Below are 21,110 nucleotides of genomic sequence, written 5' to 3'. Positions count from 1 at the left end.
GCGGGCGGGGCCGCGGCGCTCCGGGAAGCGCGGGGCCGGCGGCGGTGGAGGCGGCGGTCGGAGCGGCGGGTGAGCGGGGCGGGCGGCGGGAGGAGGCGGGAGGCGGCGCGGGGCCGGGCGGGCCGGGCTGACGGCCTGACGGCCCGCGGCCGCCATGAGCAGATCGCAGCTGACGCGGACCGGGATCCTGCGGATGGCGCTGGGCGGTGCTGCCGACCCGCTGCTGCCGGCGGAGGGTGCCGGGGGCCGGCGGACGCCCTTCGTGCTGCGGGCCCTGCGCATCGCCCTGGTGGTCAGCCTGTACTGGTTCGTCTCCATCACCATGGTGTTCCTCAACAAGTACCTGCTGGACAGCCCTTCGCTGCGCCTCGACGCCCCGCTCTTCGTCACCTTCTTCCAGTGCGCCGTGACGGCCGCCCTGTGCCTCGGCCTCAGCCTGGGGGCCGCCTGCGGGCCCTGCGCCGCGCTGCCCGCCCTGCGCCTCGACCTCAAGGTGTCCCGCAGCGTCCTGCCCCTCTCCGTCGTCTTCATCGGCATGGTCACCTCCAACAACCTCTGCCTCAAGCACGTCGGCGTGGCCTTCTACAACGTGGGGCGCTCGCTCACCACCGTCTTCAATGTGCTGCTCTCCTACCTGCTCCTCAAGCAGACCACCTCCCTCTACGCGCTCCTGGCCTGCGGCATCATCATCGGTGAGTGGGAACGGGCCTACACCTGCTCCACGTCTGCCTCAAAACCTCAGAGAGATGAAGGAGGTGCTCCTGAGCTCGGGCAGGTGGTTGGAGGGGGACCTGGTTCACGGGACCATGGTGTCTGCTGGGCTGCAGCATGTAGATGTACCACTGTGCCCAGTGGAGTTAACGCTTGCTAAAAGGTCCTTGGTTGCTCTCTTGACTCTTCAGTCCTTGTTCCTGCAGGACAGTGGAATGCTAAGTTCCCACTTGCCTGCTGAGGGCTTCCAACCTGCTTTTTACAAGCATTGCTTAGCACCTCTTGGTAGGCAGAGCCCTGGTAAGTGGGCTGCAGTGTCAGCTTCCTCAGGTGAGTGGTGATCCTGTAGGATGGTCAGGCTTGGTAGTTCTTTGGCTGAAGGCTCAGAGCTGGAAGCTGAACCAAACAGAACCAAACTTCCTCTTGGGAAGCCATCCCCACGTATGCACCTGCTTCTGGATTAGATAGAGTAACCTTAGGGCTCTTTCCTTGCCCTGCCCTAGGCAGTCCGCCTCACGTGTCTGTAGCACATAGCTAACTTGTGAGGAAATTACTCTTCCTTGACTTGCTGGCTCTTTAAGTACTAATGACTGTCTACTCTTTAATGAAGTTCCATTGCCTTCACTTAGTACCATTTCTTTTCTGCAAAGACCACAGGAAAAAACTACTTGTTTTCTCCCTATTTTCAAGTGAATGTTAATGATTAACTTTGAAAACAATATGAGTATTTATTTAAACTGCCAGCACTGTTGGGACCATACAATATAGAATGCCAGTTCAGGTAGGATTAGTTAGTCCAATCAAGCATAAAGCACCACCAGAAAATCTGGTTGTGTGGTAAGAACTTAGGGCAGGGCATTGACTGGTTTAGTGGGAATTGCTCACAAGTCTTTTGTTCCAAAGGCTCAGTAAAGCCAAAAACTGCTTTGGGGGCCCCCCATTTGGGGGCCATTCACCGTCAGGGACAGTGAGATGTTGACTTCCATCCAGTTCGTGATGGACATGTGTTCATGCTGGTGCTTAGACAAGCAGATGGATTTCAACAAGACAAAATAAGTTCTCCTCTCCATAAGAGGTGAACAGGGGGCCACTCTGGCTGAACAGCTACTGGCTTTCCCCCCCAAGTGATGCAAGCATTTGGCTCCACCTAGTCTAATGTTCAGATGTTCCCCAGGTCTGTGGTGCTTGCCAGCCTTCCAGGCTACTTTAAGGCTCAATCTCCCAGCCCCTTCTGCTGTAGTAGGTGCACTGCCTGTATGCCTGCCAGCATAGCCAGGCATCCTCTGTGCCCTGACATAGAGTTCTTCCTGTCTTCTTCCTATGCACTGAACTCGTTTGGACTTGGGCTTAGTTTAAAGCATGTGTAGGCTGCTTTGCAGGCAGCTTCCCACATGGCTCCCAGTATGAAGCAGCTAATGCAAAGGCATTGCAGTACTCCATCAATAGGTGATCTCTCTGTTTATATTCTGCTGATAAGGTGGATGGGGAGAAGTCTCTCTCTCTGCCCTGGAGCCTCTATCTCCTATTTCAGAGATGTTTAAAGAGTGAGCATCAAAGTTTAATGCACTGAAGACATCTTTCTGCCTTGCAATCTCTTTCTGATCAAGTTCTTTATTGTTACACCCATATGTAATGCTTCCCATCTTTCCATGACCTATCTTTCTGTTATTGCTAACAGTGCAGCAAATCCTGGGTGGGGTGTGAGACTTTTTTCTAATTTTTTTTAAACTTTTAGTATAAGAGGAATGTGTCACTGTGTGTCCAGTTTGCTGTCTTTTCAATTAAAATCATTTGGTCTCCTTCTGAAAGTGACCTATATACAAAGAATAGCTTTAGCTTTTGTTCTCAGCTTTTTGGAGTAACAGTTTCTGAGCTCTCGCTGCCTTCTCAGTGGGGGAATCAGTCCTTTGAGACCAACGGATAGCACAATTAATTACCTGCACTCCTAAAATAAATCTTCCCAGGACAGTAATCGTGATACTTTGTGGGTTAACATAATAGAAAGGGGAAGCCTTCAATCCTGTCTCTGCTTGTGGCTGTGGTTTTTCAGTGTAAGGTAGATGGTGAATCACTGACTGTATGTTTTGAGTCCTTTGGCAGTTCAGGTGATGCCTGATTTCTTTGATTGCAGGTGGCTTCTGGCTGGGTGTTGACCAGGAAGGAGCAGAGGGCACTCTATCATGGACAGGTATAATCTTCGGGATCTTAGCAAGCCTGTGTGTCTCACTCAATGCCATCTACACCAAGAAAGTGCTGCCTGTGGTGGATGGTAGCATCTGGCACCTGACCTTCTACAACAACATGAATGCTTGTGTCCTGTTCCTCCCACTGATGATGATCACGGGCGAGTTCCACACCCTCTACCACTTTGACAAGCTGGGGAGCCCCAGTTTTTGGGGCATGATGACGCTGGGGGGAGTGTTTGGCTTTGCCATTGGGTATGTGACTGGACTGCAGATCAAGTTTACCAGCCCACTCACCCACAATGTCTCTGGGACAGCCAAGGCGTGCGCCCAAACAGTTCTGGCCGTTGTCTACTTTGAAGAGACCAAGAGCTTACTGTGGTGGACGAGTAACTTGATGGTTCTGGGGGGTTCCTTTGCCTACACGTGGGTAAAAGGGCTGGAGATGAGAAAAGCACAAGAGGATCCTAATCTCAAAAGCAGTGAAAAAAATGAGACTGGTGTGTAGGAAGGTCCAGCCTGCACTTCTGTTTCTGCACCTAGGGAGTTAACTTTCAGTACTCCTTCCTGGGGAGAAGAGCAAGGAGCAGGAAAAAGATTTACCTGCAGTGAATGGGGAGCTGTGTCAGGAACCAGAGCCAAAGACCTAACTGAATTATGTTTTATCCACGGGATCTCCCCATCTTAGAGGCAGGGTGAGAGCATGTGTTCTAGAGAATTATCAGGTTGGGGTTTTTTGTGGTCATTTTGTAAAAATGGGTATTGCTATTGACTTAGTCTGAGTAATTTCTGTCTTTGGGGGGCGGGGGGGGGGGGTTGGGGGGCACGGGCATATAGTGGACAAAGAATGGGGTGGGACTTTGTGTAGTTAGAGTCTAGAATGAATGAAGGGTCTGAAGTTACAAAATCCTGAACCTCCATGTGTGGGAGGATCAGGTAGCCAAGCTGTTGGGGATAGTCTCTGTGAACTCTTCTGCTGCACAAAAGAAAAAGCAAATGGCAATAGCAATTGTTCCTATTGCCTAGTTCAATGCCAGGGACTGGAAATTCCCTCCCTTCTGGTTCTCTACAAGCTGAAGACACACAGCAGTGCCTCTCGTTCCCCTTTCCCAGAGTCATTATCTCATCCTGCAGAAGTCTATACTGCCTGTTTCTCCTATCTGGTTTTGTACTTAGGGAATTACGTTCAGAAGCAGGGATGAAACTTCTCATTCCCTCCATGTCTTTTCCTGAGAGGGAGAGAATGCTCTCTGAAGTGACCGGCCTTACATCAGTCCTCTGAGGCAGAAGGATGGCACAGTGAGTTACCTGCGCTACCCTTGCAGAGGAGCGAGGGTGGCATCTGCCGTTCTCTGTGATGAGACGGAGAGTTGTTGTCCACTGTGCTTCCCTCAGAAGGATCCGCACCGCGCCATCTTTGGTGTTTGCGTTTCGGTTACCCCTTCATCCCCTCCGTTTCGGCGAACCCTTCCTTCGCTAAAAATAACAACTTTGGAATGTCGTATTTTGTAATCCTTAAATCCAGCCCAATAAAATCCGGGTCGCTCTCTGCGTGCGTTCGTGTGGGGTCGTGGGAGGGGCGGGCGAGGGGGCGGCTCCCTCCCGGCGCGGCCGTGAGGGGGCGCCATGACACTGGGCCGCGGCCTCCTCGCCTCGCCCGCCTCGGAACCGCCCCATCGCAATCACGGCGGGGCGGTCCCGGGGCGGGCGAGGCGAGGAGGCCGCGGCGGTTGCCCGTGATGGCGGCGGCTGCGTCCCCGCCGCGCGGCTTTTGCCGCTCCGTGCACTGGTTCCGCCGCGGACTGCGCCTCCACGACAACCCGGCGCTGCAGGCGGCTCTGCGGGGCGCCGCCTCTCTCCGCTGCATCTACATCCTGGACCCGTGGTTCGCCGCCTCGTCGGCCGTGGGCATCAACCGCTGGCGGTGAGCGGGGCGCGCCGGGGGGCTGGGGTTGCGGGGGGGTCCGCGCTGGCGCCGCGGGAGGCTGCCGGGAACTTTATGTAACGTTATTAGACTTTCCCTAAGCCGGCTGCGCCTCCCCGCCTCCGTCTCTCTGGTCCGTGGGGGTGGGGGGGGGGGTGCGCCGGGCCTGCCGTGTGGTCAGTCTGTCCGCTTTTCCCTCTGAACGTGGGCAAACGCTTGGGGTGAGTCACGGCTGTGCGGAAAGCCTGCGTGCCCAGTAGGCAGTGACATTACATAACGCTGCCGTGCCGAGCGTCGGTGCCCCAGCCTTCGGAAATCCCGAGGCAGGTAGGGATTCACCTCTGCGAGGCTGCCCCGCGTGCAGGTGAGCACACCTCTGCCCTCGTGTCACCCAGCGGGTGCCGGACGGGGCGCCCACCTGGCTGGAAATCCTCCTGAGCGCTCCTCCGTGTCACGTGGCCGCGCGTCGGGCCGTGGCTGGCGCTGGCCGCACGCCTAGCCGCATCTGGGGGGCTGCTTCCCCGCCGCTTCTAGAATGACCGAAAGGCCGGCCGTGTGCTGCAGTCACCGCGGTGCAGGTGTTCAGATCGCAGCGATTGGTGCATCCTGTTACTGCTCGTGGCGGGAGTTGGTCTGTCCGCAGAGCAGACTTGCGAGCGGCAGCAGCAGGCGGGAGTGCCGTTCGTGTGCTGCTGACGTTGCTCGTCTAGGAGAGCCAGAGCGATGCTCCCAGCACAGCAGCTTCTTAAAAGATAAAACCACCTTTGCTTGCAGGTGTGTGTGTACTGCAGATGGCAGGAGTTAGTGCCACTGGCTGCTGGGCAGAAGCGTCTTAGCAAACTGCTTACGTTTACTGCAGCCCTCTTGTTTCCCAAAGGGAACCCTGGCTTAGTTTTGCTTTTTTTCCCCCTTCATTTACGTGTATTGTGAGGTCTGTGCTTCAAAGTGGGTGTTGAATTTTAAGCTAGCCTCCAGAAATGTATCGCGTTGAAAATCCCTTATTACTTAAATGCGTATCACGTGTAAGCTATATAGGGCTATAACCCGTGTTTAATGTTCAGAACACCTTGGAAGGGTGCTATTCCTATTTAACAGACAGGAGGTGGGCAGGGAGTAGAGGAGTAGTTAGTTCTGGTTATCCAGGGTCTTCTGTGCCTTGATGCCCTCGTTGCTCTGAACACTCAGCCCCTTCTCTTTCAAGAAGTGCAGAGGGATCTTGCTCTACCACAAAGCTTGCAGTTCCCGTTACAGCAATACAGCCGAGCAGAGAGCTGACCTGCCCTGTTTGCAGGGCAGCTGTAGGTTAGCCTTCCTCTTAACTGTGCGTGGTTCTAAGAGAGCTGATGCAGATACCCGTGTCTTCCAGGTCACACTGCCGAGTAGGCACATAGGAGTGGGGGAGAGGCAGAGGTCAGCAGACACGCTTACCGAGGGCTGTGAGCTTCCCAGCAGCGCCACGTGCTGTTGCAGAGATTAAAGTTCTAAAGCTGGTGTCTTTCACAGGGGTAGGCAAACAAACCGGAGTTAAGACTTATGGTAGTGGAGGCAAAGACTGTACAGATGAAGTTGTTTCATAGCGAAGTGAGGGATCAGTAAGATGCAACATTAAGAATGGAAGCGCATAAATGCAAACAGCACTTTAAATGCCTTTTGACATTTTTGGGGTGGGAGGAGATAGTCGATTGTCTTGGCATGCTCTCATCTCTGCATCTCTGTGGTGCAAGATGGTCTGCAGTTCTGTCTGCAGCCGTTCTAAGTACAGATGGCTCTTGCCTTGGGAGGTCTTGATGCTCAGTTTCTTCCTGTTGGTGAGCTAGGAGTGTATGTTTCTCTGCTGTGAGAATACATTGCTCTGCCATATCCTTTCCTATTCTGAGCCAGAACTGTAAAACTTGCACAATTCTTGCAGCAATCCTTGCAGTATTGTATTGATATCTTTCTACATCAAATGCAAAATTCCCCCTGTTCAGAATCCAAGGAAGAATATGAATTACATGATTTATGCTTTTTTCCATGCAGATGATACAGTGTGGAGAAAGTAATTGGCAGGGGGTACTCACAGCTCTGGGAGAGCATGGGAGCAGAAAAGAGGAAAGAAGGAAAAAGTCCTGAAGAGTTCTTGTATCTTGCTGAGCAGAGCTTGTGTATGAATGTTTGGGAGCTGGCTGGTGCAGCAGTCTCATAACTGTAGACAAACTAGGGATGAATAAGAAGTTTTCTTGTTTGGTTTTTGTTTTTGTCCTGTCAGTTTGATTGGTGATGCAGATTTGTTGGAGTCCACGCAGAGCTTCCTCACTTGTCTTTGGCTGCAGCCAGTCTGGCCAATGGTAACTGCTCTTTTTGCTTCTCTGCAGATTTCTGCTCCAGTCTCTGGAAGATCTGGACAACAGTTTAAGGAAACTCAACTCTCGCCTGTTTGTGGTGCGAGGACAGCCAACAGATGTCTTCCCAAGACTTTTTAAAGTAAGAGAATACACTGCTTTTCTGAAGTGCAGCAAGGAAAAACTAATGTCGCATTGTTGGAGATCACTTGGCTTCTTGTTAGCTTCAGTGCTATCCATTATGGCAAGCTTAGGAGCTGTACATACTGTTGTACTCAACCTTACAAAAAAAGTAGAGCGTAACCCACTGCTGGGATGCCTGTACTTCTGTTTTTGGATGGTGGCTTTTGCCTTTCCTTTTGCACGTCAGGCCTCACAGGACTGTACTGCAGTCCTGCTGCCTTTACTCAGTAGAAGTGTCGTATCTGTATGCCTTCAGGGACAACTGAAACAAACAAAATTTAAAAAAAGCATATTGATCTGTAGGTGAAGTGCAAATAAGGCTTTGTGTCATCATTTCAAAATTCAGAAGCTTTTATGTTAGCTGACTTTCCTTGTCTGCTTCCATTCAAGGCTGCAGTTAGGCAGCTCAGCAGCAAAACACAGCTTGGGCTCAAGCTCCTTGTTGATGTACTGTTTAGGACAATGGAATATGCACTGACCTCTGTGGTCGATGGTGGACTGGTGGGGTACGTTTCTAAAGTGATACTTCTGTACTGCAGACTGTGAGACAGGCAAGGTTGGCAAGAGGATCTCCTGGAATATAAAGGTTCCTCAAGCATTAGAAGTGTATGACTCATTCTTCTCTGTCACATCCTAACATTGTGTTTGCCATTCTCTTTGAAGCTTTCTGGCAGCATCTTTGCTAGAATGACAAAGCTGCAGGAAAACAGGGTTCAGGGTGGTCTTATAAGCTGTGTTTGTCATGTAGATTGTACTTTACATACTGTTGACAGAAGTAGTGCCCCCAAAGCCTGCTGTAGCCCAGCTGCAGAAAAGGAAAGGTGAACTTGAGTCAGTACCCTCCTGCTGTATGCTATTTTGATGTATATTTGTGGGAGGGGGGCAGTCCTGGGGAGGGAAATAGTGTATGCAGATCAGAAAGTGCATCAGTGTTTATTTTGGCTTCTGCAGGTTAACACGTGACAGAACCTATGTGCTCCTTTCAGCCTTTTTAGAGTCTGGGTTATTTTTATCTTTTGATCTGCAAACAAGTTCAAGCTATTAGTAGTCCATGCCCTCCTTATTTTAGTTCAAGGGCTGGGTACTCACCAGATAAGTGAAACTGTGTGGGAGAAATATACCCACTCTGATCAAAGAAACAAGAAGTAGCTGGTAGGGTCTGAGGTTTGGAGATATGGTTGTGAGGTCAGCCAGGCCTGGGTATTGGTACAATCTCTTCTGTCTGGGCCAGTGGTTCAGTGGATATCTTACATGTGCTCTAACAGAGTTGAAAATTATGTTGGTGGGGTTTTTTTTTTGTTTTTTTTCATGCTACTACAAGGTAAATGTGTGGCTTTCATGGAAATTCAGGCCTCTCCCGAGCTGATAAACTGAGCAGCAAATACTGGACACATGAATGGCAGCAGCTCGTGCTTTGCTCTCAGCTGCTGTGGGGAGTTGACACGTGGCATTGTAGCACTTATGTCCAGTTAATTTCTGCTCTTGCTGCTGGGAGCTGAGTTGTGTTGTTGGTAACAGTTGCTGCAGTGGCACTGTGTGCATGGGTACAGTGAGGCAGGCAGATGAAGTGTATACATTAGCTCTGCGTTAACCCTTGTAGTATAGGATTTTTGTCTCCTGCTGTGGTACATATGTGTTGTAGTTCTCTATTCTTCCTAATAGTAGTTTTAGGATTCAATCTCAAAGAGTTCAGAAAGGAAGGGAAGCTTGTATGGTTGGTTTTTTGCTTCTAAATTCCCATCCCAGTCTTGGGTCTTTGTTTTTAGGTGATCATTAGTGTACTGATAACATCTGCTCCTTGTGCACTGTTTGTGTTTCTGATGCCCCTTAGGTCTGGTTCTGAGATAGAAGAGACCATCCTGTGCTTACAGAGGTGACTCACCGTCTCACTTGGAGACTGGTTCATGTCTTGCTTGTGTGCGGGTTTTTTTAAGTGTCTCTGTAGATTTCTGGCCGTGTTTGACTGGAGTGTTTGCTAAACAAATCTGTGAGCTGCTGCTCTGTTTGATGGATGCCTCCGGAGGGTCACTGTGGAAACCATTAAGCCTCTTCTCATAGGATTCATTTTCTGAGGAAAACTAGGCCATAGTCTTTGAGAGGAAGCTGTGCACTGCCAAAGCCTGGGAGAGGCAGAGTGCTATTTCATAAGGCCCCTTCTGTGTAGTTTGTGAGAGATCTGTTGCAGGTGTGAAATACGAAATGGATTTATGGATCCGCTAGGCTGAATAGAAGTCCTACGTTTGGAGAGTGAATCATTTAAATCTGAATTGTAGTATCGTACATTACTTTTTGGAGCAGAGAGGTCTGCTAAGTTTGTCCTTTTCCCAATACCACATTTCTCGGGCAGTGGTCTTCTATTATGCAATGGCCTTATAGGGAGACATGGGAAAAGAATTCAGTGTATTGTCTTTAGCTGATAGTAGTCTGCATGTAATCCTTGCTCAAAAGTTCATAATTTTGCATTGAAAGACTTCTCTGAAGTCCTCTTTTTGCAAATACTGGAATGGGATGGCAGGGCTTCTTTTGGATACAACCAAACGAGGCGATGTTAGACCAAGCTGTAACCTAGGAACACAAAGGGAGAAGAACTCCAGCCTCCTTTTGTGTGACTTAGACCCAGCTTTTAGGAATTTGCACAGCATTTGCTAGAGCTGATAAAATTATTGGTTCTTCTGTTATCCCAGTGCCAGACTGTTGTTCTCCACAGGAACCCTCCCTAAGTTCCCAGGACTTGACAGTGGCAATTACAATTTCTATAATTCAGTGATAGTACTGGTTTAAAAGGCTTTCTTTTTGACACCTGCGTGTGTTATTTCTTACAGGAATGGGGAGTCACTCGTCTCACCTTTGAATACGACTCAGAACCGTTTGGCAAGGAGAGAGATGCAGCTATTATCAAACTGGCCAAGGAGGCTGGTGTGGAGGTGGTCATTGAGAACTCCCATACGCTCTACGACCTGGACAGGTAAGGGCAAAGTGCTGCCTCGGCTGGGATTGCTATGGCTGGGAAGACCTCGGTCTCCTCATTTACTTTGATTACTGTATGTTGATCTCTGTCATCCCTTGTGAGCCTGGAAGGTGTCAACAGGATTACTCTGCACACTCCAGCTTTTGATTAGAGTGCGTCAACGTGCTGACGGTGACGTGAATGTATAGAAAGGTGTTGCCTCAGGCTAACTAATCTGTACTTTATTGTCGTTTGAGTTGCTCGGCTGTGTCCTATTGATTGATTTCCTTGGGCATGTCCTGTCTGCATGGACTGCTTTTTTTCACTTCACTGTATTAAAGATGTCTGAGCTATTGTCTCAAACAGAGACAATAAAGGCAAGGCTTTAACTGATGGATGTGCCAGGACATCTGGAAGAAGTAGAACAAGGTAGATTGGGGCAAACTTACCTTATTCTAAAATCTGAAGGCCTTGTCTTTATTGTGCATTTGTTATGGCAAAGTCTTTCCATTATCTTGAACTTGGTATATTTATATGTAGGTAAGGTCTTCCTAAAACAATCTTTCAGCTAAGACTATACGGTATGCTTGACTTGAACCATGTTTCAGTGCTATTCTTATAGGTTGGTTTCTTTTTTTTTCCTTCAGATTACTTCTATCAGTAACGTTGAATGTAGTCTTTCTCCTTTCAATCTTTAGTGTGCTTAACTTCCTGTGTGAAGGAGCATTGCAGTTTAGCATGTGCTATGTGGAAGTGTTTACATATGGGGTAGGGGAATTCTTCACCTATCTCATGAGGAGGAACTCCTCTCTACTTTTTTGCATTAGAAGGTGCTATGAACACTTCATCCTCATTCCTTCAGTGCCCCTCACATCCTTCCTTGTGTCTTCTTTGTCTTTTCGAACTTGGAGAGTCTTAGCTTATTTACATTTTCAGTTGGAGTCTGTTCTGTAGCTGTTCTGATTTTGTTGTTGTTGTTGTCTTTCTTTGTATTTCTGTGTATTTATGGAGGTGACATGGAGTGGGAAGAACTGTAGCTGGCGTTCAAGGTGTAGGAGCAACATGCATTCACATGGTGCTGTAATATCCTTCTTTCAGCAGTCACCAGTATTTTTGTTTGCTTTTCTGAGTGTCACTAAGCTGATGTTTGGGGGCTTTCTTCCTAAATGGCCTTATTTAGTTGAGAGGCCATTACTGTAAGTTTAAGATCACATAGCAGCATACATGGGGAAAATATGTGACCAATCCTGAATTTCATCTGATCTTTTTGTCATCTGCTCATAGGGAAATTTTTAGGTTGCCTTTCAGTTTCAGCTATCCCAGGTAACTTACTGCATCACTAAACTTTGTCACTACGCTCTCTGTCTTTTTTTTTTTAACCAGTCAATGTATGAATAATGTTGAACAGCAGAAGCCTTACTCATCTCTGTGTAGGGTTTTTCCTCTATCCTGGATCTCAACAAGAATCTGCTGTCTGCAGGAACTTTTTCATCTATCCCAATTTGTCCCTGGTTTCTTTAAAATATTTTTAGTGAGAATCTTATCAGATGTCTTCCAAAAATCCAGGCAGAATCTGTTAACCAGATATCCCTTGCTCCTGTGCTTAATACGACTAATAGATTTAGGGGCACAACTTCCCATTACCAAGGCCAGTCTAACCCTCCAGCATATTGTACGTAGTCATTTGTTCACTGGTCCTATTAGTATTTTCTACTGATCTGTCCGATAGATCAAGCTTTCTGTTCAGTAGTCCCTCTGATGCCCTGAAGTGCTTTTCAAATCTGAGTCCTACTCTTTTTCTCCTCAGTATGTGGACGGTTTTAAGGCAGGTGGTACTTACTTGCAGCAGCATGGCTACTTCTTGATATCCTTCAGAACTCCTGGTTACACATCGGCTGTCCTGGCAACTGTTGCTGTTCAACAGTAGCTTTGTTGTGTGCTGTTGCCTGCTGACCTCCCAGTCTGAGATATCTTCTGATGCATTTCCTTAGAGAGTCGGGGTGAGAACCTCCCCCAACACCTCCATACTGAGTACAGCTGCAAAAAGTTAAATGCAGTTCTTCTGCTGTGCCGTTACAGTTTTTTCCCAAACTTTCATTTGGGTTGGGAAGTGTATGGGGGACTGCTTTTATGGCTTTTCTGTTTAATACAGTATTATTTTTTTCCCTAGTCTTCAGTTTCCTGAAGGATTTTTGCCTTCAGGTTTATGTGCAGTTATTGACTTCCTTTAGTTTTTCTTTTAACTGAATTTATTGAATAATTTATTGAATTGTTTTTTCCTGGCATGTCATCTTCAAATAATTTGTGATGTATGTCGGCGTTTTACCTCTCAGCTGCTTCTTTTTGCTTAGCATGCTTTCTTTTTTTAATGCCATTCTCAAAATGAAAGCCAGTGTTGTGTAATTGATTCTGGGAGGATGCTAAATTGATGCATGCTGGAGTCTCACTTAGAGCAGACGTGGTAACTAACACTTCTAGCTATACCTTATACCTCAGTTATGCCAGCTGCCTAAGACAACATCGTAAGTTGACTTTCCATCTTATGGGTTCTTCGTTAATTGTTCCATGGAGCACTCATTTATAGCAGCTAGAAAACAGTTCTTGCCAGACCGTGGGTTGTGACAACTGCCTGGTCTCTGCAGAGGCAGTTGAAGTCTCCAGTTACTCTGACATTTCCAGGTTCTTGGCATCTTTGGGGTTTCTCAGCAGGTGGTACTGCAGTTCTGAGACTGTATTCCTCTTGGAAGTCTCTCTCAGGCAGGGCACATTGCCCTCCAGTCATGTCATCTAGTCTTCTAACTCATGGAATGTATTGTCCCTCTGCTTAGCCTACTCTTTTTCCTTGCATTGTTCATAACTGAATGTTGTTGTTAGAAATTTGATTAAAGCAAGATAAGGACAAGATCGTCAGGCCTGTTTTTGAACAACACTGACTAATCTTTCACTTCAGTGAATGGTTCCAGCCATCCTTCCCTTCTCACCTGCAGTATGTTCTGAGCACCACCACCAGAGCTCCTTTTTGACATCTACCAAGAGCCTGTGAGTGAGTCCATGTGAGTTTGACCACTTCTGCCCAGGCAGGAGGTCTCAGCGTGCTCCTCTCCGGTACCACCAGCGTAGCTGTTTGATTATCAGAACCTCTTTCCCCTCCTCTCCCCCAGGCAAAGTGAGGGCTGTGCAGAATCGGTATCAGTGCTGGAAAAGAACCCTAAAAACCTGGAGAATCCCAGTCCAGATCAGCTGTGTTCAAACTGTAGGATTCAGACAGCATAGATAATCTCTTAGGTATCAGCTTAGCCTGCTCAAAGCCTTTCCTTGACCGTTATTCTGTCTGACAACTTCCAGCTGACGGGTTGTTTTGTCCCTTCTCTGGATCTGCCTGTTCTCTTCTCCTAGGGATGTAAATCCCCTGCAGCCTGCTCACTAACAGTCACTGTCGTGGTTTCTGTAATCCCAGGGTCGTGCTGGGGGGAGTGGTGTTGACCAGAAAGGAACACTGTGAACCTGGGTGTATGTAGCATGCGTCAGGAGTGGCTGTACCTAAAACACCACTGTCAGACAGAAGTAATTAAATGCCTTTCAATAGGAGTGCTGGCTAACTCAAAGGAGCCAAGCTTACATACTGTGGTGGTTCTGCCGTTGGTGATTACACTATGCCAAATAAGTGCTTTGATTCCATCTTTGAAGTCACAGTTCTGCATGCCAGACCTCGGTGCCCTGGGGGCAGGTATTCTCTCCCTGCACTGACACTCAGCTTGTTGTAATGTCACCACTCCATCTTTCACATGCTCATACATCTGCAGATATTGAATTGTTCATCCTCTGTCCAGCATCTGTTGTGTAGCACAGCAGTCAGTTATCTGTCTTCTCTTTGAATCCAGAGAAATGCTGTTCATTTCATCTGTGATTAGCCCTACACAGGCTTAGATGGGTGCAATTGTGTAAGCTGAAGAGGTTCATTGCATTGGTGGAATCCTGGGGATGGTGGTCTTGTTAATTTGTGGCCTGGGCTGTGTAGGAGAAGGTCCTGTGAGATTGTATGCTGTGGGTTAGAAGGATACTAGAAGGAGGGAATGGAATCTGCTTACAGGGCTTCCCATAAAAGCTGTGTGCAGTAGGCTGAACTGCACGACACACGCGGTATGTATTGTATAATACCCAATATTGTACAAAACCTGGGTGGGATCTGGCACTTCTTTTCATGGCAGTATTGTGCAAGATGCAAATTTTGTTGCATAATGGCAGTGTCAGGTGCTGTGAAATGTGCAGTTTGTCCTAGTCCCATCTCCTAATGATTTGTGCCCCAGATCCAGCAGCTGGCTGTTTGGGAAGCAGTGACAGAGAACTGTCAGTGATGTCAGCCAGGGGCAGCTGCACTCACCTGCAATCACTGTGCTTTGCTCTAATAGCTGTCTGCTCACAGAAGCTGTGGGTCTCAGACTGAGCTGCGGCAGCTCTGTGGAAGAGCACTGGAAAAAAGGCAGTGCTAAAGTAGCAGCTTCCCAGCTCCCATCCCAAGCACCACGGGGCCGGTATAGTGTATCACGGTCACGCGTCTGCTCCCAAATGCCGGGCTCCTTTGGGAGTCAGTAAGCCTCCCTACAGCGCTCGCTTCACTGGAAGGGTCCTGTGGGCTGGGCAGTGGTGGGGAGCAGAGCCCGACATCCCGGCTCAACTCAGCATGGCAAAGCACAGCACACGTGAGGGTGGGGAAGGCCGGCATGTCGCTCCTCCTCACCACACGTGCAGCTGCCAGGAAGGGCAGGGAAGGCACATGGCGGTAGCTGAAGCGCTGGGCTCTAAGCCCAGCCCCTTGCATAAGCTGTTGACTGTACAGGGTGGGGAAGGCAGCGCTGCTGCGGCTCTGTGTGAGCTGTGGGGTTGGCTGCCTCTGCTTTATGTAATGCTGGCTTTCCTCTGCCGCCTGCCTTGCTGTTAACTCCTTCCTCACTCTGGCCCAGGCGGGTTCCCAAAGTCCTCTATGCAAGGCAAACTGAAGCAAACTAAGTCTTCACGAACCTAGCAGGCCGTGGGTGCTCAGTGAGCAGAGAGATGGGGAACCGTGGCTGCCTGTTTCATCCCACAGTCAGACACAGGTGAAAAGCATGAGACAGGTCTGCTCATGGCTTCATGTTGTGGGTGAGCACGGTGCCCTCTCTAATCGCCAGGAACGAGAGGAATGACGCAAAGTGGGATTTGTCTTGTCTGGGATGGGTGGAGGAGGGATCACCGTCAGTCTGGGACGTGTTGTGGCAGACAGGGAGGAGGTAAGGTCAGAAATGGGCTAGGATGTGGTGGGGAAACAGATGCAGGTCTGGGATTTGTCAGCTTAGGGAGTATTCAGACTGAGATTTCCTTCAGAAGCCTGGTGAAGAGCCCTGGGAGCAGTAATGGTGAGCCTGATGCAACAGAGCTGGGTTTGTTTTTCCCATGGAGAATGATTACTGGGAGGTTTTTGTTTTGTGTTTTTCATTTTAAATATCCCTTTGAGGGATGCAAGTGGGAGCTATATCTGTAAAGATTTCTGTATCCAAAGTGAAAGGCTACCCTGAGCAGAGACAGCAGTTTGGCCTTAATTTCCTTGTCCTTCTGGTGGCAGCCAGGCTGAGTTATGTCACTTTGCTTATTTTGCTTCCAGAATAATAGAGCTGAATGGCAACAAGCCACCCCTCACCTACAAGCGCTTCCAGGCCATCATTAGCCGTATGGAGCTCCCAAAGAAGCCAGTGAGCAGCATAGTTAGCCAGCAGATGGAGACATGTAAAGTGGATATCCAGGAGAACCACGACGATGTGTATGGGGTCCCATCCCTGGAAGAGCTGGGTATGTATTGAGAGTGAAGGTGGGGTTAACTGCCAGTCAAAATGGACTCAACGGAGGCAGCTTCTGATGACTGGCACCTGCCCAGGACAGCTCCAGTGCTGTCTTCAAGCCCTGCAGGCAGTGTAATGTTTTCAGCAGGTGCCAGGCTTTGTGAGAGGAGAGTGCTGCCACTCTTGCACTTGCGTTGATGCACAACTTCCCCTTTAGCACTACTCTGAAATGTTCTGCATCTGTCCTTACATTTTCTGCTATTCTGAGCACATAACCACTGTATCAGTGCCTCATGTCCTTGCCAGCTGCTGTCCTCCTACTGCTGTCTCTAACAGGTTGTGTAACAGACCCGGAGAGGAAAACTAACGGTGTTCCGGGCACATGTCACTTTATTCACTTACTGTCAAGCACTGCCAACTTGAGAGCTTAGCAAGGCAAAAGATATTACCAAAACTTCTTTCATGTATTATGCTATGCCTTTTGGTCCTTGGAACGTTGGTGTTTGCCTGCTCTTTCCTAATGCTTATATTTTTCTTAGAGGAGGAGGATGAATAGAAAACTGAGGAATGTAAGGCTTACATCAAGGAAATGAATCTAAATGCAAGGGAAGGAAGGGTTCTTGAAGAATATTGTCTGCATATGTGTGGTTTTGGGGGCTCTGTGCTGGCTTCCAAGGAGTATCACCTTGTACCCTAAGATGCAATTTCAGCAGCTATGGAAAAGGGGCTTCACAAACAAAACTATCCTAAAGGCTGCAGTCTTGGATAGATCCACTTCCTTTGTCTGGCCTAATAGAAGACCTTCAGCAACCTTACACTGCTCTGCTTGCTGCCATGGGAGCCTCCTCTTTCAGCCCAGAGCACTGCAGGGAAACTGCATTACTGCTGCTTCTTTTGTGTTGGCTCTACAGCACTGAAGCAGTAGCTTTCAGCAGGATAGGAGCCTTGCCAGGAGCAAGACACTCTAGTGAGCTGCTGGTAGCAGTGGCAAAGTATTTCATAAGGTGAACCTGTGGAGCCGGTGTTTCTTTAAAGCTGCTCTGGCCCTTAGAGCACAGCCCTAAGAATAATTGGTGTGTGACCAATGGGGAAAGTCCCCAGAGAGCTGCCTGAAGCATCGCAGGAAGAGGCTCTTGTAGTGTGATGTCATGAACAGGCTCTTACTCTGCTCCAGGTGATTTGCTTGCTGTAGATGGACTGGAGCAGCAAGTAAGCCGCGTTAAGCAATTGCAGTATTTAGTGTATCTTGACATTGCTAACGCTTATTCCCATCTGTACTGTTCAAATCATACAAAGTTCTTTCCCTCAGGCTTCCCTACGGATGGTCTTGCCCCTGCAGTTTGGCAAGGAGGGGAGACGGAAGCACTGGCACGGCTGGATAAACACTTGGAAAGAAAGGTAACCCCCCTTCCTGTTTAAGTGATCATTCTGCAGCCTTGGGCTCCAAACAAAAAGAAGTTGAACATTAGCCACTGCTCTCTTTTCCTGCTTATCTTAGCAGTGGCCCTTATGTTAGCATATGCAGGACCATTTGATGTTGTTGGAGTACTTCTGTCATCTTGGGTTGCGTGGGGAACAAGGAACTCCTGGGCTTCTTCAGACCCAAAGTAGTAGAACTGTATTAACCATACTACTGTTAGAAGCACATAAGATTCTATTCTTGTTTTTTCTCCCTCCATTTCGTTTAGAGGCATGCAAACTTGGAAACTCTCATCCAAGTTGCTCAGTCCCTGCTGTATGTTACACACCAGCTCCTTTTGTCTTTGTCTGAGGTATTTGCTCACAGATGATTACCCCCCCCTCCCCCCCCCCCTTCATATTTCACAAAGTGGTGTACCTCTAGCTCTGTGCTGAAATACCTCAATTTCTCCTGTCAAACCAGTGTTCTTCACTATGCTGTGCATGAAGCAAACAATTTTGAAGTCATGAAATTAGATTCAGGTGCAGAAATGTGACTCACTTTTAAACACTTTTGTTTTTTTTAATGCTGGTGACAGCCATAGATCTCAAAGTGGAAATTCTTGCCAAAGAGGGATTAAGCTGTCAGCATTGAACAGGTCTGAATTTCCCCAGATATTCTAGTTTAGTGTGCAAAGTGAGATAGGTATACTTGGATGTAAACAATTGCATTAACATGTGTCCCTAGGAGATCTCAGGGTTATTAGCTCCTGTGTACAAAGCAAATTTAGTCATTTTCTTGACTAAAATGACTAGTTTAAGGCAGAGATTTTATGTTTTTTGAATAAGGTGTGGGCACTGGAGTTGTCCGTTTGAGATCTCCCCCAGCAGTAGCTGGAAGTGAATAGAAGAGACAGTGCTGCCAGGCCTGAGTCTCCCTGCCGCCAGCACAGAGGCCTGCCCTAAGCAATCTGACAGATTTGGATTTGTTTTAGCTAATTTCTCCTGAATGTGTTTAGGCATGGGTTGCAAATTACGAAAGACCAAGGATGAATGCCAATTCGTTGCTGGCCAGCCCTACAGGACTCAGTCCCTACCTGCGTTTTGGCTGTTTGTCCTGCCGCTTATTTTACTATCGTCTCTGGGAGCTGTATAAGAAGGTAAGACAAGAAGTTCACGGGGAGGGCAGGCTGGTTTGGAGCGTAGGTGGATGCCAGTTGCCAGACACTGTGTCAGAACAGCTGCAAAAAAATGCTATTGCCTCACTTGTCTTTGTCTATTGCATAAGGCCTGTTGCTGGTATAAAAGAGACTTTTGGGTAAGGAAAAGGGATTTTTCTGTACCTAACTGAGCAGGCCTCGAATTTTATGGTACTCTACTCTTCAGCCTGGACTCCTGTGTTGCGAGCCACATGGAGCTTTTTACTGTTAGTTATGGGTGGTTCAAGTCACTTGTCAATGCAATGAGTGGGCTTAAAGCATGGTCTGAGTTAATCACTTGGGGTTTCTGGAGAAGGATGACTTGGAATTGAGCATTATGGCAGCTGTTAGTAACAGTCTTGGGAGCTGGGTATAAAGGCATGGGTGGCTTGCAGCTCAGCTGAGTGACGCCAGTCCTCCCCTGCTTGTGAATACTGCTGCTCCCTCCTCTACAGGTGAAGCGGAACAGCACTCCTCCCCTCTCCCTGTATGGACAGCTTCTCTGGCGGGAGTTTTTCTACACAGCAGCCACAAACAACCCGAAGTTTGATCGCATGGAGGGGAACCCCATCTGCATCCAGATTCCCTGGGACAAGAACCCCGAAGCCTTGGCAAAATGGGCAGAGGGCAAGACAGGTTTCCCTTGGATCGATGCAATCATGACCCAACTGAGACAGGAAGGGTGGATCCACCATTTGGCCAGGCACGCTGTGGCCTGTTTCCTGACCAGGGGAGACCTCTGGATCAGCTGGGAGTCAGGAGTCAGGGTGAGTCTGACATTTCCAGAGGCTTGCAGGAGGCCATAAGGAAAACAAAGTCTCCCTGGCACTTGCTGCAAGGATGGGCATACAGGTATGGCTTTTGCTTGGCATGTAGAAGTTGCGTGGAAGAGAGGATTTGTTAGCAGACTCCTGGCCTGCTATGGCAGTCTGCTTTCCACCATGAGGGCTCAGAAAGTATTGAGAGTCTCCAATTGCCATAACAAAATGTTAGTGGAACACACTGGTTAATATGGACTGGGGGGTTGGGTGGGCTGCCTTTTTTTTTTTTTTTTTTTGATAAAAGTTCACTCAGTCCATCTGTTTCATTTGCAAGTTCAATGTCTCTTTATAACTGGACCTTTCTCCTTATTGTGTAATCCATCACCGTGCCGGTCAGGGAACGCTCCATGACTGTGAAATCAGAGTCTAGATTCTCACAAGAAAAGAGGTAAAAGACAATCCTTTGGGGACATCTGGAGGGACAAGCAGCTTGAAGTTAGTGGGTGTACGTACCTCCCATGGAAAAAGTGGAGGTAGATGCATCTTGTCAGAAGGCTGTCAAAGCAGAGCAAAGCTGAAAGAGCGTCAGGGTCAGATGCTAAAAGCACTGCATCTGTGCATGAATCTGAGTGAGTTACTGTTGAAATCTATCTGTCTGTTGGAGTGGAAGCGAGCTCTGGGACCTTCAGAGGGGTTCATTCTTCTTGCTCTGGTGCTTGCTCTTCTGTGCAGCATCTCCCTGCTTCCCACAGCTGGTGCTTTGCACTTATTACACCTCTCCAGTTAGGATCAATACCCCAGGCTTGCTGTAACACTAGGTAGTGATTTAGTTTGTAGCTGCATGAGGGATTAGCCAGCACTTTATCAGTGTGAGCAGGCAGTGGCTCCCTATGTGAAGGTGTCAGGAAGCGAGATGTATTGACCAGCCACCTGGCTTCAGCCAGCAGTTTGCCTCTTTGCTGCTACTCTGGTTTCTGAGAGCTGTTCGGTGCCTGCCATTTGAAATGGCATCTTGGTTTCTCCTGGCATGAAGTCCTAACTGGGAAAGCTCTCGCTCACTGTCTGTCTCTCCAATTGCTGCAGGTGTTTGATGAATTGTTGCTGGATGCAGATTTCAGTGTAAATGCAGGCAGCTGGATGTGGCTTTCGTGCAGCGCATTCTTCCAGCAGTTCTTCCACTGTTACTGCCCCGTGGGCTTTGGACGTCGCACAGACCCCAGTGGTGACTATGTGAAGTGAGTAATGTGACTTGAGCTTCTTTCTTGCTTGATCTGTGAGCTTAAGTCACCCAGTAGCTGACAGGTATCTGGGGCTTTCTGTGCATCCTGAATGCTGCATTGCTGTGCTTTACGTGGCATGTGCATCTTTTTATTTGTTGCAGGAGGTATCTGCCCAAGCTAAAGGGCTTTCCCTCGAGATACATCTACGAACCATGGAACGCCCCAGAATCTGTCCAGAAAGCAGCCAAGTGCATCATTGGAGTGGACTACCCCAAGCCCATGGTGAACCATGCGGAGACCAGCCGGCTGAACATTGAACGCATGAAGCAGATCTACCAGCAACTATCACGCTACAGGGGGCTCTGTAAGTACCAACAGTTGCAAAACACCGTGCCTCTAATTTGACATAAAATGCTTGGAATGAGGGTCATGGTTTAAAGCACATAGCAA

The 21,110-nt window shown here is 48.5% G+C and overlaps 2 protein-coding genes across 4 annotated transcripts in view; both read left to right on the top strand.

Moving 5' to 3' along the window:
- The first annotated feature begins 22 nt into the window (after positions 1-22).
- On the top strand, positions 23-4,443 carry SLC35C1 (solute carrier family 35 member C1). Of its 2 annotated transcripts, NM_001398178.1 has the most exons (3): positions 23-69; positions 163-692; positions 2,843-4,443. In NM_001398178.1, exons 2-3 carry the CDS (start codon positions 194-196, stop codon positions 3,400-3,402), a joined length of 1,059 nt encoding a protein of 352 aa, NP_001385107.1. In that variant the 5' UTR covers positions 23-69; positions 163-193; the 3' UTR covers positions 3,403-4,443. The 2 variants fall into 2 exon arrangements, with proteins under 2 accessions (NP_001385107.1, NP_001186580.1); NM_001199651.3 differs by lacking the exon at positions 23-69 and having other exon boundaries at positions 138-692.
- A 151-nt stretch (positions 4,444-4,594) lies between these two features.
- CRY2 (cryptochrome circadian regulator 2) overlaps positions 4,595-21,110 on the top strand; it is a 20,326-nt gene continuing 3,810 nt past the window's right edge. For both annotated transcript variants that reach the window (XM_015286915.4, NM_204244.2), the window contains exons 1-9: positions 4,595-4,818; positions 7,173-7,281; positions 10,145-10,287; positions 15,908-16,092; positions 17,392-17,480; positions 18,500-18,640; positions 19,135-19,446; positions 20,524-20,675; positions 20,822-21,024. In XM_015286915.4, the coding sequence (XP_015142401.2) occupies positions 4,634-4,818; positions 7,173-7,281; positions 10,145-10,287; positions 15,908-16,092; positions 17,392-17,480; positions 18,500-18,640; positions 19,135-19,446; positions 20,524-20,675; positions 20,822-21,024 (1,519 nt within the window). In that variant the 5' untranslated portion in view covers positions 4,595-4,633. The remainder of the gene's footprint in view (positions 4,819-7,172; positions 7,282-10,144; positions 10,288-15,907; positions 16,093-17,391; positions 17,481-18,499; positions 18,641-19,134; positions 19,447-20,523; positions 20,676-20,821; positions 21,025-21,110) is intronic.

Source organism: Gallus gallus, chromosome 5 (assembly GCF_016699485.2).
Source record: "Gallus gallus isolate bGalGal1 chromosome 5, bGalGal1.mat.broiler.GRCg7b, whole genome shotgun sequence".
Classification (NCBI taxonomy): domain Eukaryota; kingdom Metazoa; phylum Chordata; class Aves; order Galliformes; family Phasianidae; genus Gallus; species Gallus gallus.
Note: the sequence above shows the minus strand (reverse complement) of the source record. Positions and strands in the feature narration are given on the sequence as shown.